Source organism: Marmota marmota, unplaced genomic scaffold (genome assembly GCF_001458135.2).
Source record: "Marmota marmota marmota unplaced genomic scaffold, marMar, whole genome shotgun sequence".
Lineage (NCBI taxonomy): Eukaryota > Metazoa > Chordata > Mammalia > Rodentia > Sciuridae > Marmota > Marmota marmota.
The window spans coordinates 2,107,678-2,135,217 of NW_025999897.1; the positions used below are offsets into that span (position 1 = coordinate 2,107,678).

At 35.6% G+C, this 27,540-nt stretch overlaps 1 protein-coding gene across 1 annotated transcript in view; it reads right to left on the bottom strand.

The window, feature by feature from the left end:
* Bptf (bromodomain PHD finger transcription factor) overlaps positions 1–27,540 on the bottom strand; it is a 130,570-nt gene that overhangs the window by 36,502 nt on the left and 66,528 nt on the right. The window contains exons 8-15 of the mRNA XM_048798201.1: positions 26,266–26,621; positions 25,671–25,802; positions 13,652–13,781; positions 13,127–13,265; positions 10,487–10,666; positions 7,085–9,395; positions 2,357–2,481; positions 1,725–1,853 (exon numbers count right to left, since the gene is read on the bottom strand). Coding sequence (XP_048654158.1) covers positions 1,725–1,853; positions 2,357–2,481; positions 7,085–9,395; positions 10,487–10,666; positions 13,127–13,265; positions 13,652–13,781; positions 25,671–25,802; positions 26,266–26,621 — 3,502 coding nt within the window. The remainder of the gene's footprint in view (positions 1–1,724; positions 1,854–2,356; positions 2,482–7,084; positions 9,396–10,486; positions 10,667–13,126; positions 13,266–13,651; positions 13,782–25,670; positions 25,803–26,265; positions 26,622–27,540) is intronic.

Genomic DNA, 27,540 nt, shown 5'->3' on the forward strand with positions numbered 1-27,540 from the left:
CTTCCTTCAAAAACCTAGTATGTTCCTCTCACACTTGGGGTTGGTTCCCTGGCCATAGACAACAATGGCAATATGTATGTCTGTGGGTCTGCATCACAGAACTGAGAAGGGGGATTCACTATATTTACCCAACATAAAGGAGAAATCTGAATCTATTAAGAATAGATAAACCAGGGCTGGGGTTGTGGCTCAGTGGTAGAGCGCTTGCCTAGCATGTGTGAGGCACTGGGTTCAATCTCAGGACCACTGAAAAAATAAATTTAAAAAAAAAGGTATTGTGTCTAGCTACAACTAAAAAAAAAAAAAAAAAGATACACCAGGACATGGTGGTGCAGGCCTATAAGCTCAGCAAAGAACACGAATTCAAAGCCAGCCTCAGCAACTTAGGTGAGACACTGCCTCAAAATAAAAAATTAAGACTAGGAATGCAGTTCAGTTGTAAAGCACCCCAGGCTCAACCCCAGTACCAAAATCAAATCAGAGCTTCTAATGATAACATTTTAAACAATAAAACGGAGAAGGGGGCTGAGGTTATGGCTCAGTGGTAGAGTGCTTGTCTCGCGTGTGTGAGAAATTGGGTTTGATCCTCAGAAGCACATAAAGACAAACAAATGAAATAAAGGTGTTGTGCACGTCTACAACTAAAACATACATAAAACAGGAAGGGCAACACTGAACCTTTTCACATGTTCAGAGCCAGAGAAGCAGTATAATCAATCACAGGGGAGCAACAGAAAGAAACTGAAACAGCAGGAGGTCCTAGACTATACAAAGTGATATAGGACAAAGAAAAGGGGACTGCACTGGAGGATGGGGTCTAGGCGACGGAGGACCTGTCAGGAACGTCTCCTCTTATCTGCAGCTCTATCTGTTTCTGTGCTGGGACAATGCTGTTTTAATTATGGTAATATTTCATCATCTACCAGGACAGGTGCCACTTTGTTGGTGTTCTTTCAAAAACAGCATTCTTGTCATTTTGGTGACCAAGCTAAACTCTTCAATTTAATTTAATCAATGTTCAAAAATGTATGCACAAGAGTAGAATTAATTTTTATAAAATAAGTTTCAACCTAAAGATATTTTCTTTACATAAATTTCTTAACAGATTTTTCCTAAATATATTTCTTGTTCATATAGAATTACTGACTTTTCTCTACTTATACATCTATAATCTGGACCATCCATTAATCTTTCTTATTTGCAGCACATTAGCACATAATGTTGACACATGATTTTTTTTCTTTGCTTCCTTGAGAATAGGGGCCAGATCTCCTATTCATTTTCCACACAGTATCTCTTATGGAAGTCTGAATGAATTTTGAGTAAATAGCCTTTTAAATTATTTCTATACTGCACACTGGAATATTTTGCAATAACTAACCTCTGAGCCCATAAACCTTTACATCAGACTCTGTTCAAGATGCCAGGACCCAGATGACCCAGACAGAATGGCAGCTCCCTTCCTGGAGCTAATGGTCTGACATAAAGCCACATCCCTTATCTTCATGATTAGAGGTATTATTATGGCGGTTTGAACCTTACCTGTGCCTGCACAATACCTGTAGACATAAATATGTGCCTAATGTAATTCTGATGTGTGTCTTGGGGTGGAGTGGGAGCTTTTTTGAAAGCTGAATAGTTAAGGAAATAACTACTATCAAATTTCATAAAAGATATGGTTAACTGGTCAGTAACAAATGGATGGAAGTTCTTCTATTCCTTACCTTTTGGTGCTTCTGGAACTCCAATGGGGCAAATGATTTTCCTGATACAATACTCAGAACGAATACCATAAGGACCAACATCTCGCCTCTTAATTATTTCTGTTGTTGTGATTTCCGTTTCAGATGTTTCTATGGTGATTTAATTCATACAGTATTAATAACCACCCAGAAAACTCAAGAGACCAAAAAGGTACATATGGTGCTTTTAAAAAGAGACACCTATGGAATAAACTTTCAGAAACATTTGATTAATTACTGACTACAGCATCACTCCTAGACTGCAGTAATACTAAGATTCATCTACATGGAGAATTTCTATATACTTTTGGGTATAGCTTAATGATGGGTGGTAATGCTCTGTCAGCATAATAAAAACACTAGAACCAAACCAACAAGCACAGGGTTCCAGAAGTTTCAGTTTAAATGACTTATACTCTACAATAATAAATATCATTTTGAAATTAGAATGGTTCACCTATGATGACTCACCTTATAATATGACCTTTCCTTCTGGCCCCTGGGATTTTATGACAGGTGCCATAAAATCTGTATTTTTATAAATAACAGAGATGCTTAAAATTCAGTGAATGGTCAAGTGATTTTATCTTTTTAACTTAAGTAAACCCCTTTACCTGTCCGTGTAGTCCCTCCTCCCGGAGGTGCCTTGGCTGCCATGTCATCCCATCTCAAACTGGCCCACAGTAACCGTAACATCAGGCTCACTCCTGCTAAGGACTTAACAGTCTGAAGTCTATACCTGCAAGAACAACCCAAGTAAAACTACATATATACACATACACACACCAACAACACAAACACTCCCCTCTCTCTACAAACTGAAGGATTGTGGGTTTTGTCCTTATTATGACTTTAGTATTTATAATGTGGTTTTATAAGACTGTGGCATTACATGTCCCTTAAAAAAAGAACTTTTGTTCCAAGGAATAACATGTATCCAACAATTTTAAATGCCATATAAATATGTAAAGAGGGCATGGCATGTTTCATTGGAAGGTTGACATATCAATGATTTGTGAAGATTTCATAAATTAATTCCAAAATGTTAGAAAAAGTATGAAGAGCAAATAGAGAAAAATCAGTAACTGTTACTAAATGTAACAGAGAAGTTTTGAAGGATAAAATCATGACTAATTAGATTTTTGTTGAAACAAAAATATTGAATTTATTCACATTTTCTCAAAAAAGCAAAACAAAAGTAAAAACCCATTGAAAAATCTAGTAAGACCTTCCCAAATGGAAAGAAAATTTTGTATCCAAATAGTGATTCTTCAGAACACAAAGTACAGTATGATGAATACTCCAAATGCTAATAATATTTTAACAAAGTTAGTGTAGTTTGGGGATCCCACACACACAAAAAAAATCATTAGAAAAAGAACAAAACATATTAGTTACTAATCAGAAGAAAAAGGAATCTACATCCATACTTTCTCCTAAACATTATGTATGGTGTTGTTGAAAATCTTTAACACAAAGGACGTATTTCAAAATGAAATTACAACTGCAATGAATATCATGCCCTAAAATGCAGTTTACCAAAAAATGCTTTAATGCAATCTTGCATTATCAATTCTTCATTCAATTCTCCATCGATCCCTAGATAATTAAATAGTCTTTGAACATTTTCACACTATGTAAATAAATATAATGGTTGACTGCAGTGTATAGGAAGCCTATAAAATGGAAATAATTTCCTCCCACTAACAGAGGTAGACAATAAATCTTCAGACAACTTAGCATTTGAAAAGGCAATATTTTCTACTGTTATCATTAGTTGGAAAAACAAACAATGTAAGAAAGGCAAAGTTCTACAGCTTTCTAATTTCCCATCTCTGCGTGCAGATCCCATTATTTTTTCAACTTCTTACCATTCTGTGAATCTTTTTTTTTTTGGGGGGGGGGTACTATGCATTGAATCGGGGGTACTCAACCACTGAGCCACATCCCCAGCATTTTTTATATTTTTATTTAGAGACAGGGTCTTACTGAGTTACTTAGTGCCTTGCCATTGCTGAGGTTGGCTTTGAACCTACAATCCTCCTGTCTCAGCCTTACCCTGTGAATCTTCTAAGCTGGACAGATCATCCCTTAAATCATGAGGGTAATGTTAGCTAGTGCAGGGATGTCCTGAGAGGGGGAAAGTGTCTGTCACTTTCAGACCATACCCTATAAAAATCTCTGAGGAACTATGTTCTCATGGAAGAAAGCAAATGAACACTTCTATGGGAAGAAAAGTTCACACTTATTCTCTTTCTTTCCCCACTAGCTTTCTATGGCCAAATAATAACTTCAAAGCATCCCTATTTTAAAATGGCTTTAACATCAGGAGAGAAACACACCTCGTGGATCATCAGCCTGCTTGTTCAATCGCTCATTCAAAAAATAGCTGACTGGGCTGGGGATGTGGCTCAAGTGGTAGCGCGCTCGCCTGGCATGCGTGCGGCCCGGGTTCGATCCTCAGCACCACATACAAACAAAGATGCTGTGTCCGCCGAGAACTAAAAAATAAATATTAAAAAAAAAAAAAAAAAATAGCTGACAGAGCTCAGCTCTTTGGCAGAGCACTTGCCTAACCCATGCCAGGGCCTGGGTTTGATGCCCAGAATGAAAAAATAAATAAAAGTAAAAAGGTTGAGTGCCTTCTAGGTGTTGGACTATGTGAAAGGAACTGGTGACACAGAAGTGAACTCTAATCTGTCCCTGTGTTCTCAGGAGCTATAGAGAGGAAGTACAAGGGAGGGACATCTGACTAGGTTCGGTCAAGTCAGCAATTTGCTGGCTTCTCCCAGGACAAGTTAAGGGTATGGGGCTGACTGAAGGCAACAGGCACACCTAACGCTAAAGAGGAAAGTGCAAGAGCACGCACTTCTTCCCAGACACCACATCCAATATATTATGGCTCAGGAGGGGGTGTGGAGATGCAGAAAGAGGTGACGCTGGCATGTAAGAGGAAGGCAGAAACCAGAATGTGCTGAGCCAGACTGAAGGTTTAAGGAAGCGCATTAAAAGACAATGTTCAGGGCTCCACTACTGGACAGGTTGTAAAGGGAAGTACTCCCCACAGGTATGATCTACAGGTGACAGAGGCTTTCCCTCTTCTCCCTGCAATGGTCAGCAAGTCCCTCAGCTCACTCAGAATATTCGTGGGACAGACTGGCATTTTAAGAAGATGTATCTGGCAGCACTGTGGAGGACAACTACGAGCTCAAAAGTTTTAACAAAATACAAAGTCAGGACCTGGGGAAAAGGAAATAAGGGAATAGACAGGGTGAGGGGAAGAGGAGGCTCTATAGCATTTATGAGACAAGTTTTCCTTCTCTCATACTGTTCAGCCTTAACATTAAATAAACACAAATCATACATGCACCGTTGGCATTCTTAGCTCCTACTCTAAGCAACAAACATATTTGATTCAAGTGTTAGTATAAAAATGCATTTCACATGCATGGTTTTAAAAGTGACTTTTTAAAAATTGCATTCTAAAATCAAGAATAACTTACATATATACCCATGCCTCCATTAGACAGTAGGGATTATGTTTGTCCCAACTACAGCGAATTAAGATGTTAGCATATATTTGAAGGCAATTATTTATAAAAAATGTACAGGAAGGTATTTCCTTCTACTAAAGAAAAAGATGAGAAAATAACTACACAGATACAAATTGTGTCACAACGCATATTAAAACATAATATAAGGCTCCTGAAACCCAGCCGTGCAGAGAAGGGCCCTGAGCGCCACATGATTAGGATTGGTGACTATTTCTTCTCGATAGTTCAGAGAAAAGTGCTTCCCAGTTGAGCCTACCTTCCACTTCAGAACAGAAAAGAGCAGAAAGGCCAGCCTCCACAACTGCCAGGTCATTTTAATTAAACTATTTGTACACAGTAACTTTTCCAGTGGGAAAGAAGTTACCTGCAGGACAGTCAAGGATACATTTTGGGACCGCTCTCAATGAAGAAAGCAGAAAAGTGCAGAGTAATCCTACAAATCCATGAACTGTAATGAAGAGTTCCTTGATTCCCTGCAGGATTCTGCAAATCCTTCATTGCAGGCCCTGCAGAGAAATTGTACTTTTCAGCTGTCTCTATTGAATGTGTAATGGAGTGATGATATTTTATTTCAAATCAAAAGATGAGTTATAAAAAACTTGGTCATACAAACTAAGACTGCTTGTATTAGTAAGTTAATTCCTTTATAGAGAGCACTTATTTACATTCTTTTTTGGTCTTTTCTGATACTAGCTGACTGTAAAATAAAGGACACAAAAAAGTGTAATTTTAAAGAAATTGGAAACATATAAAAAGACACAGAAATAAAATCTTAAAAGAAATGAAATCTGCTTAGTAACTTGCTGAAATAATAATTTCAGGAATCTAGCAAAATCTAATAGCTACTAAGATCAATCCTGATTTCCTCAAGTATATTTCCCACACACTTCTTTTTCCAATGTTTACGTTCCATCCTTCTCAATTATAAGAGTGAAAAGATAAGAAAAAAAAAAAGACACGAAAAAGGACAAATATGTGAAATGTGAGATAACAGGAGATAAAATACTAGAATGGGATTTAGGAAAACCAGGCACTAATTTCTAATGCTGCCCTTCTGGAGTCAGAGACAAATCATCACATATCTATAGAAGAATTTCTAAGATCTCTTCCCAATATAAAAACTACATGACTTTATAACTGCCAATACTATATACTTATGATTTGTCCCCCATACCTGAAGTGCCCAGAAATTTTTAAATTAGAACTATTTCTGGGTTTCAAACTTTCCTAAGGAATAGCAGGATGTACCTTTTCTCATATAAATAGCAGAACTCCAAACATGTTTATCATGCAAATAAACTACATTAGGAAGATTTCCACATTATGATGAACTTTATACAATTTATAGTCATGTTTCCTTATGTCTTAGGTTTCCATGAATCACCTATACAATACAAACATTCCAGAAAGGTGGTGATTATCCAATTCTGTGGTTATCTTGTTCAAGAGTAAACAATATGGCAATAACTTGCAAAGTTAGACACAAAAACAACCAGGTTCAACGTGTTCTTTTCGTCATGTGAAAGTTAAAACTAAAAGTCGTGTTAAAGAATTCCCTTACATTTTAATTTTTTAAACATGTTTGTTCCTTAGTAAAGTTATTACCTACGTAAACTGGCTGAGTTGGAAGTTTCCTATGTTTTACTTCCAGTTACTAACTTTGGTCACTAAACAGATGCTTCCCTATCTTATCTCTATTATCTCATTTTGTTAGAAAATGAGATACTTTTATGAGATAATTTTTTTTAAACCTTTGTCCCTCCCCCAAATACATTCTAAAGCACATACCTCCATGTGATACCAAAGGTTGGTCTAGGAGAAGGATACGGCCATATGTCCAAGGCAGGTTTGGCATTATAATTAAAATAAGGGACTTCTCGGATTCCTCCTTTTCTTGCCAACGTTTTTAAGTCATCATTAGGCAAAACAAATATGCTCTTCTTGCTGCTCTTGGTAATAAACTTTCTATAGGATGGTAGAGCTGTACCTGAGCGAGTCTTCTTCGGTCTTGAAAATTTCATCAGCTTCACCTTGTCTCTTGTGGAGTACTCTTTGCTCACAGTCATGGATGTTACCAGTGTGCCTCCTGCAGTAGTCAGTGAGTCTGTCACTGTCGTGGTGACCACAGTTTTGCTCTGCTCCTTTACAGAGATGATGTCCACACTGCTGCCAGTGGAGGGGGTGGATAGCTTTGTTACTGTCGTGGTGGTTGTGACAGTGGACTTGGCACAATTTTCTGTTGAAGAGACTACAGTTTGCTTATCACCTTTTGCTACCTTGATTACTGTTTTTGACTCTGTGGCCACTGTGGATGTCATCGTGGTAACTTCTGTGATGACTGTTTTTCTTTTAGATTCTCCATTAACATTTTCATCTTTGTTGGAGGGCAGACCATTTTCATCAATAAAATCACTACTGAGGTTAGATTCCTCTTCAGATGTGATAGGTGATGGAGTAACCTTCTTAACTTCTGAGGCTTCGATTTCCATATCTTCTACCTGATTAAATGAACTGCTTCCAGGACAAGATGGTAGAGGTGAGGGGGGCTCTGTACTGTCAGACTCTTTGGTTGATGATGGTAGCGCCTCAAGGCTATCTTGGTAATTACCTGCACCAGCTGAAGAACTCAGTACACGTGACTTTGTATCTGAATTATTTTTTTCATTAAAATCTTCCATAATAACATCACCATTAATGAATGGCTTTACACCTGACTGTTTAACAGTTAATGACTTAATATCATTTTCAGGAACTATTTTATTTATATTATTAACCTTTGGTTCAACATTACCACTTATGATTTTACTTTCGGAGATTTCTTTCAAACATTCACCTTTCAAACATACCTTAGGTTTATTATCTTTTCCATTTATTTGAAATGTGCTTGCTTTCTGGCTTTTCTTTTCAGACTCTCGATTTTCACTATTCCTTTTGTCAGTGATATTTTTTAGATTTATTTGATCAATACCTTTATTAACTGGCCTCTCCTCTAACTTGTGCTGTTGACTTGTTTTTTTACCATTTGTTTCAGTTACCTTACCCTGCAGCCTGTCATCACAGTTTCCAGTGGACTTATCAGAAACAAACTCACATTTCAATGGCTCCAAGCTTTCATTACCTTGTTCTGGAGTTATGAACTGTTCAGAAACACCTTCATTGCTATTTTGAACAATCATATCTTCTTCACTGCTATCTTGAATAGACATAGTATCAGAACTATTTTCCAAAGTGCTATTATATTCAGAGTCACATCCCAGTTTTCCATCAAAGTCCGATGCTTTTGACAGAGATGGGGCATCTCGGTCACTAGTACTCTTAGGTACCGATGGAAGTAGAGCACTCTTGGAAGATGAAACGATGGTGTCATTATCCCCCTGTATGAGTGGTTTTTTGTTCTTATAGATCAAAGTATCAATATCATCTGTACTGGCTGGTTTAGAGTCATCAATGAAAACATCACTTCCTTTTGTTTGAATCTTACCAAGTTCCTGGACTTTACTGGCAGGTTCAGAGACATTCTCATCTATGTCATTTTCAATAGAATTTTGTTTGTGATAGTTCCTCCTGGGACTCTGATTGGAGACATCATCTAACGCCTGATCTTTTGGATGACGTTTGTCTCTGTTAAGACTAGGATCACTGATTCCAAGAACCGAGGAATCACTTTGTGAGCACCCCTGAGTCCAGTCCTCTGCTGTATCATGACCTACACCGGGGCTCTGTTCTTGTCTAAGCAAGTCACTATGACACCCTTCTTTTGCTTTTGTTATTACTGGTGACTCAGAAAGACTTTTCAAAGAACTTTGAGAAGACTTTCCTGGGCCCTTCATTCCGCCCTCCAACTTCATTTTTTCATGGCGTTGTTTTTCTTCCAGTGTAAACTGTTTAATTCTCCTTTCAAGAAGTCCATCTAGTTTGGATGATTTTATTTTCTTTTTGTAACTAGTCCTTAGATGGAAACCCTCACTGACATTGACCACATCTACTTGAGAACTTTCCTGACAATTTATTTGGGACTCTGTTTTCACATCATCATCTATTTCCATTGGTTCTTCCTTGAAGGATTTATCAATGTCAGAATATAAAAGTTCTTTAACATCTGTGAAATAAAGACATTTAATAAGTGTAATTTCTACTCTAAAATGAGGAATTTATGAGACTGTTATTTTTAAAAGGACCTGTTTTTCTTCTTTTCACATCGGGGCTTTTAAAAAGTAAATATTTCAAAGCTCTTGATACATGATTAAAATACGAACAGGGCTAAACTTTATAAAAGGTTAAAAAAACACATAAAATATATATTTCTAAATTCACAAATTTACAATTATCCAAATATTCTGATTCTTAGTATCTAAAAGATGGAATGCTGTAATGGAAAATTACTTAGTATGTGATATGCTATTGTACAAACTAGTGGAAGATTTTGTACTTTATAGTTATGTATCTTTAGATGCATGTACTGTCTAGCTCATATAGTTTTTTAAAAACTACTTTTAACAAAAGACTAGTTTTTCAAAAGTTAAACATGAGTTACCATAGGATTCAGCAATTCCACTCCGAGGTAAACATGAGTTACCATATGATTCAATAATTCCACTCCTAGGTATTTCTACAAAAATACTTGTATATGAATTTCATTAGCAGCATTATTCATAATAGCTAAAAAGTGGAAACAGCCCAAAGTCCATCAGGCAATGACTGGATAAACAAAATGTGGCCAATCAATCCAATGTAATATTTATTTGGAAATAAAGTACTGAAATATACTACAATATGGATGAACCTTGAAAATATTTTAAGTTAAAGCAGCCAGTCATAAAGGAAAGCATATTATCTGATTCCACTTAAGTGAAATGTCCCAAACAGTCAAATCCACAGAGACAGAAATAGATTGGTGAGCTGGGGACATCTGAGAAAGGACTGGGAAGTGACTGCTGGTGACTATGAGACTTCCTTTCCAGACTTCCTTTCCAGGTGATGAAAATGTTCTAAAATTGATATGGTAATGGTTGAACTACTCTGGAAACATACTAAAACCACTGTATTTACACTTCAATAGGGGGAACTGTAAAATGTATAAATTATGTTTCAATAAAGCTGTTACCCTATCACACAGATACACTGTGGTGTGTATCTGATGCCCTGCACTCTCACCACACCGAGGCTGCCCTCTACTTGGCCTCTCTTTACCTTGATCCTTCTTTTCAGTACTCTTTGAGATCTCCATTTCACTTTGGTCTGATCCTTTTGCAGCATCTCCATCTTTTACTTCAGCTTTCTCAGAATCCGGGTCTGCTTTAATTTTTTTTGGACTTCGTGGACTTTTCCTTTTATCTGATTCATCCATATTTTCATCCATACTATTTTTGGCTAAAAAGAACCACATTTATGTCAATTACAATTATTTCCAATATTAGAAATTTACTTTAATGTATACAGTTTAATAGAAATAACCAAGTATTTTCCAGTAAGCTATATTTCACTAAAACAAAAAAGCTGAAGGTACATTATAATTTTTTACATTAAGTTGCTCAAAAAAATTTTTTAACAAGCCAGTAGTAGCCCCTTCTACAAGTTGTAAGAACCTTGGTGTTTAAAGTAGACAACTATAAATGTTTGGATTTTTTTTCTTGCATTGAAGATCTTCATGGGCTGGTGATGCAGTTTAGTGAGAGAGTCCCTGCCTGGCATGTGTGAGGCCCTGAGTTCCATATCCAACATCATATTAAAAAAAAAAAAAAAAAGTCTACTTAACATAAATAGTATCTCAAATCTAATCTTTACTAAGATTAAAAAATGTTGTGCAATATAAATGCCCGTTTTCAAAGTGACGCCAGAGGTCAGAGAATAACAGCCAACCAAACACATCTAACACTCTGGTCTTGAGGGGCCAAGTCAAAAGTTTCCCAAAGTGCATTTCTCTGTTTTTCAACATAAATGTGCCTCCATCACCCAATCAGACATGGTTACCTATTACTATAGCAACAGGTAGTTCTGCCATCATTAATTGGTGGTTACTATTGCCTCCACTATGATTTCTATTTCGTAGTTAAGCCCAGAGCCAGGGGCAGTATGCACTGCTGCTTTATTCCCTGCTACCACCTGGGAAGAAAGGCTCAAAAAGACCCAACTTGCTGGGCTAGGGGTGTAGCATGCACAAGGCTCTGGGTTCAACCCCTATATGACACACACAAAAAAAATCAACTTGGTACCAGACTAAATAAAGTCTGGCATCTGAATATGAGAAATCTTATACTAAGTAGATATAAAGTAAATCTGCAAAAGCATAAATAATCTGTACATTGATCATCTGTATTTTACTATATATGTATCAAACCAGTTCAGACACAATTAAAGAGCTCTCTAGATTTTGAGTCCTAAGTAGATAACTAGAACAACAAAAATGGTAATAAAAGAGCCTTGCAATAATCTGCTGGAACTTATTATAATGGATATAATTTGATAATAATAGAACTGAGTATTGACTGTTGCTATTTATCAAACAGAATTTCATTGAGCAATTTCCAAGATACTACTAGACCTGACAAAATAAATTCCAATGATACTTATAAAGTATGTATTTTTCCTATTCAAAGATAAACCAATATTAACTTTTCTATATTAACAATAGCACAAATCTACCAGTCCAGGTTTCATCACAGCCATTCACAAAGAAGCCAAATTGATTAATTAGGTAAGTACACACTATTGTGCACTACATTTAGGTTTCAAAGGGAAGAACCCATCATAACGTAAATCAGCAGATTATAACACGTAGTTAGCACAGTGGTTCTTGAAAATCACTTAGGTAACAAAGGGAAGAGACTGCATGGCAGACAGTAAACAGGGCTACAGAAGCCAAGAGCCACAGGATCTGGTCAGGGATTTACTACTTTCTGCCTATGTGAACACTGGTGTGTCATTTAGTCTTTGAAAAGGAAAGTCTATCTCTAGTCTGTGATTCTAAATGCTAAAGTTTGTTAGCCAATAGTAAATCAAAAACAAAGCTCATTTATATGACTGTGATAGGAGACTTGATCACTTCCTTTCTAGGTTTGCTATGTACAATAATGCTGAGGTTACCAGATATGTGACTCAGTGGCTGTGGTTTCAAAAAAATTAAAAAAATAAATAATTGGGCTGGGGATGTGGCTCAAGCGGTAGCGCGCTCGCCTGGCATGCGTGCGGCCCGGGGTTCGATCCTCAGCACCACATACAAACAAAGATGTTGTGTCCGCCGAAAACTAGAAAATAAATATTAAAAAAATTCTCTCTCTCTCTCTCTTTAAAAAAATAAAATAAAATAAACAAAGCTGAAATATACAGGGCTTCCTGACTTTAAAAAATAAATAAATAAATAAATAAATAAATAAATAATTGTTTGTATAGCCTTTCATATTTTTTTTAAAATTTATTTTAGTTGTAGCTAGCCACAATACCTTTATTTTATTTAATTTTATGTGGTGCTGAGGATCGAACTCAGTGCCTCGCACGTGTTAGGCAAACATTTACCACTGAGCTATAATCCCAGCCCCTTTGTATAGTATTTCTTTAACTGCAATTCTAGATACCAAAATCCTGTGAATATAGATAATTTTTTAAATTTAAGAGTTTATAATTAGTAAGCAACAACAGTAATTTTGCATATACTATCAAAAGTTTCAGAAAAATGCTTTTATCCAAAATATGGCCAATATACTATCAGTTTATAAGAAAATAATACAAATCAAATGTGGTTATTCAGAAAAAAATATAATTTTTATTAGTAAAAAAACTAAGTATTTAAAATTTTCATATTAAACATAAATATTAAAAGACTCAGTTACTTACTTCCTTCTAACGACTTCCTATAATTCACATTAGTATTGCCAGGCAATTTAGGAACAAACCTATAAACATGAGTTTTACTAATCCAGCTCCAGCCACCATATCCTGTTACTCTATACTCCTCTCCTTTTTGTTTCCAAACCTGGTATAAATGAAAACAAGTTAATCAAACAACATAACATGTGTGGCATTACACATTATCAAACAAGAGTAAGATTCAGGCAAACAGAATTTATCAATCAATTTAATTTTCACTGGGAATCAGAGATTTTTATAAAAGAACTTACAATTATTTTTAAAATGCAAACTTTGAACAAAGTTTTAGTTTTTATTTTTTAATAGCAGTTTCAACAAATTGGTCTCAAACACTTTTTAGTAAGAGGAATCTATGCTTATAAAATTATCAGAAAGATGCACTTCATCGCAACTGTATTAATTAAAAGGTTTTGTGAGAAGTGAAAATTATAAGTTATTTGAAGTTGTAAAACAAAGGTCTCAAAAATGGTGGCTAACACTTTTTAAAATTACCTGATGTTTAACTGGAAATGTATATTTTACCCATGTAGCTTGCTGCATTGTTTCTTCCTCTTCTTGTTTTTTCTCTTTTTTTTTTACTTTCTCCTTTTCTTCTCTTTCAATTGATGTCATTCTATGTAACCTAAAAACACATAGATACAAAAGCAGAAATACACTTAACTTTGAAAAAAATAAAAAAGGTAAAAAACACTATACTGAAAATTAGGCACAAAACCAAAGAGTGGTTAGTTGTAATCCCACAAACCCAATGCCAACTGACAAAAATAAATAGATGTAGAATTTTGTAACAGGAAAAGTCAGAATAGAAAATGGCAAAAATGGCTATCTTTTTCATATACCTTCCTGAAAGACTTCTGTTTTATTCTTGAAAGATTTCATGCATATATCATTTATGTATCCCTTTATATAGTCCATCATGCACACTTAGGTTTCTCTTAAGATCTTATAAATCTTTTACCTTTTACATAGTTTATTGTGCATTTACACACAGGATACTGCTAGAACACACACAACTAGTTTATAATCAGTGAATAATTATACTAGAAGATCTTTCAGAGTAAAAGATCTTTTTAAAAGAACTAAAAAATTATGCTGCTGCAAGGAGAAACTATATCTTACTGAATTAGTTCACTATGAAAGTATATTTTCAGTGTTTTTTTCCTTCCCACAAAGTCCAACAAATCCAAAAGCTTTTGTTTTTAATCAACTAGCACTGGAGATTTTAAAGTCTTCACAGGATCCACTAACAGAGAGTTCTGGTTTACTATATCCACAGAAAAAGGGGCCCATGGGGCGCCCCCTTTTGGATGACAGGAGGAATCAGGAAAGAAGGTTCACAATGAACTCAATCAATCATGAGGCAAACGGCACAGCCACCCCCTTTTATCAGGCAAGAAAACAGGCACCTATGCACCTACCAGTAACGTGCGGGCCTGTGTGGGATTCTACATTTAGGTAATTAGTCTAGATTTTCATGAGTGGGAATACTGCTTGTAAACAGACTTGAACCAAAATCTACAAAGACAGGAGCTTTTGCCTCTAAGAGCTCCAGTGGCAGAACTGCTTTTTGTCCCAATCAAACCACAGAGGAAGCAAATTTCTCATGCATACCTACGTGGGAAAGAACAGAGGCCTTTTGTCAACTTGGTGTAGTGGTGCAAGAAAGAGAGGAAAATTGAATTCATTTTATCTTCATTTTACATCAAACATTCCCTATTTCTCTTCCTTTTTCTCCCTGCCCTCCTTCCTTCTCCTTTTTTTAAGAAGTCTTTGTGTTCCTCTGATCATAGGACCTCAGTACATAGTTCCCCCAGGTTGAGAGTTCATGACTATTGACTGCACACAACTACAATAGAGAACATTCTCCATAAGGCCCCTCCAGGTTCTCCTAACTAATGGCTGGAGGGGAAAGGTGGTAGTTTCTCAGTATCAACTAACTCACCTACTCAAATACCATCTATTCACCAACACTCTCAGAACCAGGAGTGAAACAAGCTCCAGAGGCATAGCATGGTGGATGCCCTGAGTGCCAATGCCAGAACCCAATAGTAGTTTCCAGAGTTTTTGTTACCTTGGCTTCTTCCACCTCTGAAAGGCCAGGTCCACCATAATAACTGAGCCATCTTCTGAGAGAGGCCTGGAATAGAGCACTGTGTGGAAAATGCTAGCACCATGACACTTTGGGGCTCTTGGTTTCTATCCTCAAATTCAAATGATTTACACTTTACTGAGGCAAGCTGTTAAGTGTGATAGCTAAAATAGCTAATAACAAACAGCTTTATTTTATTATAGTTATTACAGCTAATCTGTGATGTTGAGTGTCCCTGAGAAAATTCTATTCTTTTTTTCAGTTAAAAAAAAAAAAAAATCACTGCTATCAAGATGATCCTTAAGGGAAGAGGCAGAAACACAGGGGAGCTTGGCAGGACTTCAGTCCTGTTTGTTAGGAAGAAATCTTTGTCACTACTGGTAGACTGGAGGCCACAGAAAGGACGTTCTATCAGACTGGTAACATGCAGGCTTCAGCAGCCACTCCATTCTGGTGGGCGCACTGGATGGCGGACTGTCCGTCCTCATCCACACAGTCATCCGAGAGCTGGAATGGACTGAGTCCAAGGAATGGACTGAGCATCAACTTCACTCCTGGTATCCATGCAGTGCCCAGGATTCTGTTCTGTTATTATACTAAAACTACTGCATACAACATTTTTTATAGCATATCTTTCATGGTAAACTTGGGGAATATCCCTCTAGGTTCATTACTGATGGGATGGCTGAAACCAAAAGTTCTTGCACTTAACATGCTGAGACAATGCCAAACTGTTCCTCAGAACTGTGCACTCCAGCCTCCCTTTCATTACAAGGACAATCTGTTGTCCCATACATCCATACGAGCTGAGTTAGTATCAACCTTCCAAATTGTTAGCCCAACTGAGTAGTAAAATATGCTATCCCATGGTTCTTTAATTATGAGAGAAGTAATCATTTTTATGTCTACTGGCCTTTCATATTTATTTTTCTGCACAATGCCTGTTCAATTCCTTTGTCTTGTCTGTACTGGACTATTAGTCCTTTTCATTTATAAAAGGTCTTTTGTCAATTAAGGACATTTTCCATTTGTGGTGCAAATATTTTTCCTCAGTTTTTCATCTGTCTTTTGAATATGATTATAATATTTTTCCACACAGAATTTTAAATACATGTATCCACTTTTCTCCTGTATGCCATCTGGGGTTTTTATCTGTTTAAAAAGAAAGTATCACAACAAAAATATAAATTAATTCATGCTTTTGTATTGCAATTTTCTTTGTTTTAGGGTTTTGATTTTTTTCTTTTTTTCCTTTTTCTTTTTCTTTTTTTTTTTTTAATCTTCATCAATCTGAACGTTTTTGCTAAGGCAGGATCTAAGTGACATTTTCCCGAAACATGCCCTCTTTGATTTCTACCACTTGCTAAATTCCCACATGCATTTAAATCTGTTTCTGAATTTCCTAATCTATTCCACTCTCCTCCTTTAGCAGGATTATTTTGATTAGTTTCAAAATATGCTCTAACACCTATTCTTAATATCCATTTCCCTAAGGCTATTCTTACACATTAATTTTTCTAGATGAACTATTAATATCATTTTGGTCAAGCCTCCCACAGTCTTAGGAGGGCAAATCCTCTTCACAAGGCAAAGTATTCTTTAAGACTTTAGTCAAGTTTTAAGGATTGTTTTATGCAAGTCCTGAGTATTTAATCCTAGGAGTTTGGCAGTTTTATTGGTTATTGCTGGCATCTTTTCACTCAAGATTTTTTAAATATATAAAATGCAACAAAGCTAAAAAATTGAACTTTACCAATAAGCAATGTATCAAAAGCTTGTGTTTCCTAACCCTTGGCAATTACTACTTCATCTTTTGTGTTAAATATTCCCTTGTTTATCTCCTCTCGGTTTTACTACCTATGTGTATATCCCAAATAGTGAAAAAGCAAGCATAAAACTAGCTGCATGAGCAAGAGAAATATTGTCACTACAAAGATTTTCCAATAAAATATGACCTTCTTCCTGTGTCACACAGTCTGTCTGTAGCTTTAACAAAAGTTTATAAGAGCCTTTTTGGTGAGTTAGTGGGCAAGGTCATGAGCATGTCCAGGAAGACAGGGCCTACCACAATCACGGTACCTGGCCAACTACAGTGTAAAACAGGTCCATTGTCACCCCTTTGCCCACTTTGATGGAAGTCAGCGAGGAACAAAATTAAACGTGTTTATCTAATTTGCTATTTTAACTCAGAAGTAAGGCCCCTGGTGTTTTTTACATGGTTATTGTTTGTTTACATGAAAGCTTTTTATTTAGTATGCCACAAATCTTATTTAATTTTCATATTGTTTCTGATAGAATTTCAGCCATGGGGGGATTTCCTAAGTACATAATTAGATTATAATAACTGAGTCTATATCTTGGCAATGTTTACATATATCTCTTGGCAACTTGCACTGGCTATGTTTTTAGTTAAAGTCAAAATATAGTAAAGGGGCTGGGGATGTAGCTCAGTCGGTAGAGTGCTTGCCTTGCATGCACAAGGTCCTTGGTTCGATCCCCAGCACCGCAAAAAAATAAACAAACAAACAAACAAATAAATAAATAAGAATTGAAAGGGGTGGGGGGGGGCTGGGGCTGTAGCTCAGTGGCAAAGCGCTTGCCTAGCACATGTGAGGCACTGGGGTCAATCCTTAGCACCACATAAAAACAAAAAAATAAAAAGGCATGCTATCCATCTACATGAATCAAAAAATGAAAATTTAAAAAAACAAATAGTAATAGGCATCTTTGTTTTGTTCCACCATAAGGGGAATGCTTCAAAGGCTGCAGAGAGAAGGAAAATGGTTTGGTTTGAAATAAATCTTTATCATTAAAAAAAAAAAAAGATTTCATATTATTATTTAAGCTTTAAAAAACAACAATAATTGATAATGAACTGACAAAACCAAACTTTTCTGGCATCTAATGAACTGATCATAAATTTCTCTTTCTTTGACTTCTCAAATATTAATCTAATATTAGACCACGTTAACCATGCCTAGAAAGAATCTAGGTTTCTATTCTTTTAATTTCTTCCTGAGTATATTTGCTAATATTTTATTTAAGATTTCCTATGTATACATCTATTTATTAGTTATTCATCACTGATAAATATTAATAAAGGAAACAGGGCCATAATTTTCTATTTGTCTTTTTTTGAATTTTATTTATTTATTTACTTATGTGGTGTGGTGCTGCAGATTGAACCCAGTGCCTCACATATGCTAAGCAAGTGTTCTACCACTGAGCTATAATCCCAGCCCCTGCCTACTTCTTTTTATCAAGTTTTTTTTCCTATCTTTTTTTTGGGAGGTGAGTATTGAGTTTTGAACCTAGGGATACTTTACAACCAAGTTACATCATGAGTCCCCAACTCTTTTTATTTTGAGACAGTGTCTTACTAAATTGCAATCTGCAATTCTTCTGCCTCAGCCTCCCAAGTCACTAGGATTACAGGTATGCACCATAGTTTGTTTGTCATTTTATATGCTAATAGAAATTATGATCTATAAGATTCCCCTCATTTTCTATTTTGGTATAAAACTTTAAATTTTCTGATTCCTGAATTTCAAACAACTTAATTAAACAATCACAGATGCAGTAATATAACCAGAAATCCTTTTTCTAAGTGTGGCCCATAACCTACTGTCTAAAGACAGATCACCATAGCATCTCCTTTCCTACTCCCCCTCCAACCTCAAGTAAACCAAGGTGACTGCTTTCTCTATGAACGTAGGAAGCCTGGCTATTTTGTCACAGGACCTGTAAGAGCTTTAAAATCCCCAGTGCTAGTACTAGAGAATCAGAAATATTGGTTAGTAAGTTCCATTCTTTATTCTTGATATCAGTCATTTGAGTTTTCTGGCTTTCCTTTTTTATTTTCCTTGATAATCTTATCAGAAGTTTATGAATTATAATTTTACACATCTAAGGTATGTATGTTTGTTATTTCATTAAATCTGTCCTTCAACATTTCTTTCCTTTACATTGCCTCTTTGAGATGTATTCCTTGCTAACTAATTTGCAGTTTTTCTTCTTTAATACAAACACTGAGGACAACCAATTTCCTCTAGGAACTTTTTAATTGCATCCTACAAATTTCAATATATGTAGCTTTCATTAACATCCAAATCAAAATTGTTTTAGTTTTCATAATCACTTCTTGATCATATTTTACTTAAGTATTATTTCTTAAGCTTCAAGCACACAGCCCTTGAATTTCTTAAAACATTAACCATAAATATCTACATTCCCTCAATAATATTGTAATATATTAGCATACATGCTTTAAACACAAATAATATCAAACTACAATTATTTTTATTAATTTTTTTATTGTTTTAATTAGTTATACATAACATGCATTTATGCACTTTGATATATCATCACAGATAATTTTTCATTTTTCCAAGTACACGTTTTAGAATCATATTGGTCATGCAGTCACATATATACATTAAGTAATAATGTCTGTTTTATTCTACTATCTTTCCTATCCCTACATCCCCTCTCCTTCCCTCCATCTAATCTAAGGTAATGTTATTCTTCTCTAGTGCCCCACCCCGACCCTGCATGTCTTACTGTAAATTAGCATCTGCATATTAAGGAAAACATTTGGCCTTTGGTTTTTAGGGACTGGCTTATTTTCCTTAGTATGATATTCTGCAACTCCATCCATTTACTGGCAAATGCCATAATTTCACTTTTTTAAAGCTGAATAATATTCCACTGAATATTATTCCACTGAATGGATAAAGAAAATATCACATTTTCTTTATCCATTCATCTACTGAAGGACCCTAGGCTGGTTTCATAGTTTGGCTATGGTGAACTGAGTTGCTATAAACATTGAAGTAGCTGCATTACTATAGTATGCTGACTTTAAGTCCTTTGGGTATAAACCAAGGAGTGCAACAGCTGGGTCAAATGGCGGTTCCATTCCCAGTTATCTAAGGAATCTCCATACTGCTTTCCATAGTGGTTGCACAAATTTGCAGTCCCACCAGCAATGTATGAGTGCACCTTTTTCCCCACATCCTCGCCAACATTTATTGTCACCTATATTCTTGATGATTGCCATTCTAACAGGAGTGAGGTGAAATCTCATTAGATGAAATGCATTTCTCTAATTGCTAGAGATGTTGAACACTTTTTCATATATTTGTTGATCAACTGTATTTCTTCTGTGAAGTGTCTGTTCAGTTCCTTGGTCCATTTATTGATTGGGTTATTTGTTTTTTGGTGTTAAGTATTCTGAGTTCTTTGTATATCCTAGAAATTAATGCTTTATAGGAGGTGCATGTGGTAAAGATTTTCTCCCAATCTGATGGCTCTCACATTACTGATTATTTCCTTTGCTAAAAAGCTTTCTAATTTGAATCCATCCCATTTATTGATTCTTGATTTTACTTCATGTGCTTTAGGAATCTTGTTAAGGAAGTCAGATCCTAGACCGAAGATTTGCACTTATTTTTTCTTCTATTAGGCACAGGGTCTCTGTTCTAGTGCCTAAGTCTTTGATTTACTTTGAGTTGATTTGTTCAGAGTGAGAGATAGAGGTTTAATTTCATTTTGCTACATATTTTTAGTGAAAGAACTTTTCACTTCCTTCCATATTTACAGATCCAATTTCATTACAATTGTTGCTCTAATTTGACTTTTGCTGGTACATTATAAGACAATGTCAAAATTTAAATTTGCCTGATGATGGCTATTTGGGGATTATTTTCAAATTTTACCATTAAGTATAAAATTCTAAGGAACACTCATCTAACATGTGTCCTTGTATAAACATGTAATATAGTTTCTCCATGATATTAAATACAAGAATTGCATTAACTTTTTCACCAAACTTAACTTGTTACACCACTCATTATACTACTGATCTGTATTAGGGTTATATTAGAGTGTATTAGAACTGTCTTCCTCTTATGTCACCTCTTTCTTAATATACTCTTTCTTTAAAAGTTTGACAATTTGATGGATGTGGAACAGTATCCTATGGTTTTGATGTGCATTTCCCAACTTACCATGAAAGTTAAGCACCTTTTCAGCCTTCTTGGCTATTTGTGTCTCTTCTTGAGTAAATTATATTTATATTTTTAGTCTTTTTCCCCCTACTAAATGGCTTCATGTTTTTCATATTATTGAAGTGTAAGAGTTCTTTAATATATTGTAGATACTACCAATTACAATAAAACAACAAAAATATATTCAACCAGTCCATGACTCAGTCTTTTAGGATAATACATTATTACAAGGCAGCCCAAATTCAACAAAAAACAAGCTACTGCTATAAAGGAATCATATAATAAAACACAAACTTTAAGGTTGTGGTTATCTAGCTGGTGTGGTGGTCCATGCCTATAATCCTGCCTACTTAGGGGACTCATGCAGGAGGATCACAAGTTTGAAACCAGTGAGGGCAAGTTTGAAAAACCCTGTCTCAAAATAAAATACAAAGAACTAGGGATGTAGTTCAACAGTAGAGTGCTTGCCTAGCATATACAAGACCCTAAGTTCAATCACCCCCTCCCCCTGCCCCAAAACAATGGTTTTCTCAGGAGAAATAAGATAATGTGAGTGAAAACCAGATGCAATCATGGTAATGTCCTTATTTTTAAATTCAGTGGTTAATTCACAGATGTTCTTTTTTTTGGGGGGGGGCTGGGAACGGCGGACATAATTGGGGATTGAACCCAAGAGCACTTAACCAGTGAGCCACATCTCCAGCCCTTTTTACTTTCTTAATAGTTATTTTTTAATATTTTTATTTTTTAGTTTTCGGCAGATACAACATCTTTGTTTGTATGTGGTGCTGAGGATCAAACCCGGGCCGGACGCATGCCAGGCGAGCTCGCTACCGCTTGAGCCACATCCCCAGCCCCCTTTTTACTTTCTAAGACAGAGTCTTGCTAAGTTGCTTAGGGCCTTACTAAGTTGCTGATGCTGGCCTTGAACTTATGATCCTCTTGCCTCAGCCTCCCAAATTGCTGGGGTTACATGTATGCACCAATGCCTGTGGCTTCACTTTTATTATTATCCATTACACCTTATATTACACAGAATCTTACAGTTGTATCACTTATTAAACATAGGAACCCACTTGTAGTGTATACAGACATACACACCCTTGCACACTCATTCTCATCTAGCAACATGCTTGTAAATTCAAGAAATGTCTGCCTTATATATATCACAGGAGATAATGAATGAGTCAGGAGAGAAAAAAAAACATGAAAAGGAATAAGTATGGAAGGAAAGAAAGGGTATCAGGAAATAAAAACAAGGAAGGAAGGGAAAAAGGAAGAAGGGGAAAAGAAAGAGGTTGCGGGGAGAAACAAACAGGGAGTTTCTTCCAGGATTATAACGAAAATGTTCTATAATTTCTCTTTGGAGTTTTGTTAAAGTTTTGCTTTTTCACATTTAAGATTTGCTCATCTGGAATTGACTTCTTTGTGGTATAAAACACGGAACCCAATTTCCCACCAACATGGATAACTCGTTGCCCCCTCACCTTTCCCTGAACATTCATCCTCTGTAAATGCTACTTCAATCGTGTGTTACATTTCCATGTATGGGTTGGTCTGATTCTGGACTCTTTTTATGCCGTACCATTGGTCTATGTTTATCTTTGCGTCTATACCACTGCATTATTGTAGCTTTAAAAGAAGTCTTGTAGGGGGCTGGGATTGTGGCTCAGTGGTAGAGCACTTGCCTACCATGTGTGAGGCACTGGGTTCAATTCTCCAAACCATATACAAATAAATAAAATAAAGGTCTATGAACAACTAAAAATATATTTTTAAAATATATTTTTAAAAAATAAAAAAGAAGTCTAGTTACCCTGCAGAACAAGTCCCTCCCACCTGGTCTTTAAAATTTGCCTTTTCACTTATTGGTTTTTTTTGTATCATCAATTCTACAGAAAACCCAACTAAAACTTTTAATGTTATTAAAATCAATTTATATATTAATAGGAGAAAACCTAAAGTTGTCAAGACACTGTACATAAACAAAAGAAAGTTTTCTACTTTTTCTGTATTATTTAATGTTTCTCAACAAAAATTTTCATAATTTTCTTCACAAAGATAATTTATTTTTATTTTTTATTTTTTTTGGTGGTGTGTGTGTGTCTGTGTGGTGTTGTGGATTAGAACCCAGGGCCTTGTTGGTAGAACTCTACCAACTGAGCTATATTCCCAACCCAATAATTTATGAATATTTTAAAAATATTATTACTGTTAGACTGCTTTCAAAGCTTTTTATTAATTATCACAATAAAAAATCTTTTTGAGCTGGGCGTAATGGCACATATCTGTAATCCCAGCGACCTGGGAGGTTGAGGCAGGAGGGCTGCAAGTTCAAAGCCAGCCTCAGCAACTCAGTGAGGCTCTTAGCAACTCAGTAAGACCCTGTCTCTAAATAATATAGAAAATATGCTGAGGATGTGGCCCAGTGGTTAAGTGCCCCTGGGTTCAATCCCCATAATTGGGGATTGAACCCAAGAGCACTTAACCAGTGAGCCACATTCTCCAGCCCTTTTTACTTTCTTAATAGTTATTTTTAATATTTTTATTTTTCGGCGGATACAACATCTAGTTTGTATGTGGTGCTGAGGATCAAAATCGTTTTGAATAAAATATTAGTTTGAATTTCTTGAGGATCCAGTTTTATAAATTTGTTACCTATTTAGTTAACCATACCATTGCCAAAAGTAGAAGTCCTATTATTAATTTCTAATTTTCTTAAATCGTGGTCCCTAATTTTTAAAGAAATTTAGAGTATTCTATTTCATCTCCCCTTAACATTATATTAAATGATAATTATTAAAGACCAGTCACTTGTATTGACAAAGCAAGGAGGAAAAAAAAAAACACCTGGATTAAAAAGTCTGAATTCCATCTTCCACTATAATGTCCAGCACTTGAAAAAAAAAAATAAGTAAAAGGTATGATTTAGTGATTTTAAACTACATCTAATAATGGAAGGTTTACTTAGTAACAATTATCATAGTTCTTGAAGCTTTGATCTGTCACTAGAGATGTGGCTTCAGGGTCCACCAACACAAGTTTCAGGATGGTCACCTTTTCTAGAGAACAGTTTAGGGAAAGGCTGAAGGTAAATGTAAGAAGGAGCAACAGAAACAGAGAGCACTGCCTCCCAGTTACTCTCTTTCCTGGCTCAACCTTGATAAAAGAGGGCTAGAAACAGTACAGTAGAAGCATGCCACCCACTCATCTCTCCTGTCCCATAGTGCACAATTCTGCAGCACCTTAGTTTAACCTTGTTTTTCAGTTGCTAGGCAAAATTGAATCCATTCATTTGTGGAGGACGCTACAAATAGCAGCAATTATATTCCAAATGGGAAGGAAAAAGGCAGGAGGAAGACAGGAACAGCAATAAGATTATGTGGGGAAATCACTAAAGAAAACTGGAAGCAGCTTTTGGCAGATGAAATGTTCAGTAGGTATAAAATTACTTAAAAACAGATTCATTATAAAATACAACAAATGTAGAAAGTAATGCAAAACATATTTATATTTTTAAATTATAGGGTGCCGGACACAGTGGAGCATACTTATAATCCCAGCAATTTGGGACACTGAGGCAGAAGGATTAAAATTTCAAGGCCAGCCTCAACAATTTAGCAAGACTTTCTCTTAAAGTAAAATTTAAAAGGTAGGCGGGGGACTGGGGTATGGCTCAGTGTTCAATCCCCACTACCACAAAAAATAAAAATTACATGAACTCCATAGAGGAATGGGGAAGGTAGAATGATTTTTATTTTTTGATTATACTCTTGAATAATATTTTCATTTTTAATGCAAAAAATATATATTTTATATTTATATTTATAAAAAGTATATATTAAATTTGTAATAACCTTCTGAAGACTAAAGTTTTGTTCTGTGTAAGTCTATCTGTGCTAAACAGATTCAAGTTTCAGAATTTATCTATCCAAGTCACACAGTTTTGGGTCTACTTGGAAGCTATAAGATTTTCAGTCATTCAAGTCTAAAAAAGGGTGTAAGGCAGAACCTTAGCACAGTAATTGGAACATTCTAGAACAGATACTCAAAAAACATGAATGTTCTTCCTATTAAAAAAAATACTTTTTAACTTTAAAAAAAATATTTATAATTTGGGCTGGGATTGTGGCTCAGTGGCAGAGTGCTTGCCTTCCATGTGTGAGGCACTGGGTTCAATCTTCAGCACCACATAAAAATAAATGAATGAATGAAAGTATTCAAAAAAAATTTATAATTTCCATATGTGATCTCTTTTGATCTTTATTACAATCCTGTATCACAAATAAGAACTAACGGAGGCCAAGAAGTATGACATCTTTAGTAAGACTCTTAACCACATGAACTTTCATTCTTAATCAATAAGTACTTCCAGAACAATATCCAATATTCATCATTCACAAGGGTCACTCACCTGGTATGTCCTAAGGATTCCCGCCATATTGGTAGCATCACAACTGGTTTAACTGCACACTCCAAAATAGCTAAAGCCAATGCAAATTCTCTGGGTTTGCTACACATCTGAACTGCCTTGATCCAATTTGCCCTATACATCAGAAGAAAAATTATTTCATTTGGTTGATCTTAAAAGCATAATTTATGGTGACTCCATCTTACAGTGCCTATGAGTAAGGTTTCAAGGTGGAGATAAAAACATACTACAACTGAAGTTTCAAGCTCACAGAATCAGATTTTAAACATTAGAAGGGAATTTCAGATCATTTAGTCCTCACAATTCTTTGTCCTTCTACAATGTCCTGGACTTGATGGCCTCCACCAGAAATGACTGGACTCCACTTGATTTCTAGGGATAAAGACTGGTTCCTAAAAAATCATCCAAACGCTAGTGCTGATTCAGCAAGTTACAAGTAAACCCATGCCTCTAGCTTCCTTACTGTATGACCAAACCGACTTCATTTAATTCTCTGTCAATGACATTTTAAGGCATAACAATCACTTTAAAAGTGTTTTGTAATTTATAGTAAAAAATTAACCTTAGTATCCTTTACCTGTGTGAAGCCCAATTGGGATGAAGAAAAGATGAAGGGATGTTGTTTTCTAATTGGGTGATGGTCAGTCTCAGAGTAGATATGGTAAGAACTTTGGACCCATGGACAGAACCATTCCATTTGAACTCTCCTGCTGGAGTCAGACAGAACTTATGTGCAAGATGCCTTCTCTTATCATGGTCTTCCCTGTGCTGGTGCTTATTCAAAGCAAATGAATTGGTGGAGTACTGATTGTGGTAGACGCGATACTTCCCTTCTTGACCCAATTTGAAATAATTGTTGATATTTCCTTTCATGACCACTTCCTTTTTGGTGCTCAACCGTGAAATTTCTCCTTGAGAGTTAACTACTAGTACCTGACCAAGAAAATTTAAAAAACTTCGTTATTCATAGCAGAGATGCAAATTTTGTCTTGTTAACTGCCTTTTAATAAGTGTAATCAAATATTTTAATGAGTTAAGGTGCCTCTTATGATTGAACTGTTTAAGTTTAAAAGCTAAAAGTGAAACCAATAATTTACGATCAAATAACCAAGATATACCCATGAAAAGAAAACTAACATTTATTAAGTATGTGCTAGACACTAGTGAGTACTTTTGTGATCTCAAATATGCACATGAAACTGTAGGTGAAATCATTCATCTACCATAATATCAAATTTATAACATTACTTTAGAGAGGCATTACATTTATTAACATTTAAAATACATTCTCCAAAAAAATATCTTTTCTTCTGTATTTTTTTTATCATTCCAGTCTTAATAGAAAAGGTCTATGGATAATTTAAAATAGTGTTTCAAAAAGTTGATTTCACTGCAGTAGCATATGGGAGGCCTGGGGTGTGATCCCTAGCACTGAAAAAAGAAAAAAGAAAAAGCAGTTGATCCCTAGGTTGGGGTGTAGCTCAGTCAGCAGAGTGCCTAGCTCGCACTTAAGACCCAAGTTTGACTCCCAGCACCACAAGGGAAGAGGAAAAAAAAAAAAAAAGTTGATTCCAACCTTTCAGTGTATCATGAACCAAATGGTCAATCTCATTTAAATTTTAATAAAATATAATAAATGCACTAAACTACAAGAAAAAAATATCAGAGTGCTTCTGTAATAGTAAGAAAAATACTACCTCAGAAAGCTTTTAGATGTATTGAGTTGCTAGGAAAAAAACATTTATGGGCTGGGGATTTAGCTCAGTTGGTAGAGTTCTTGCCTTGCATGCATGAAGCCCTGGGTTCAATCCCCAGCACCACAAAAAAAAAAAAAAAAAAAAAAAAAAAAAAA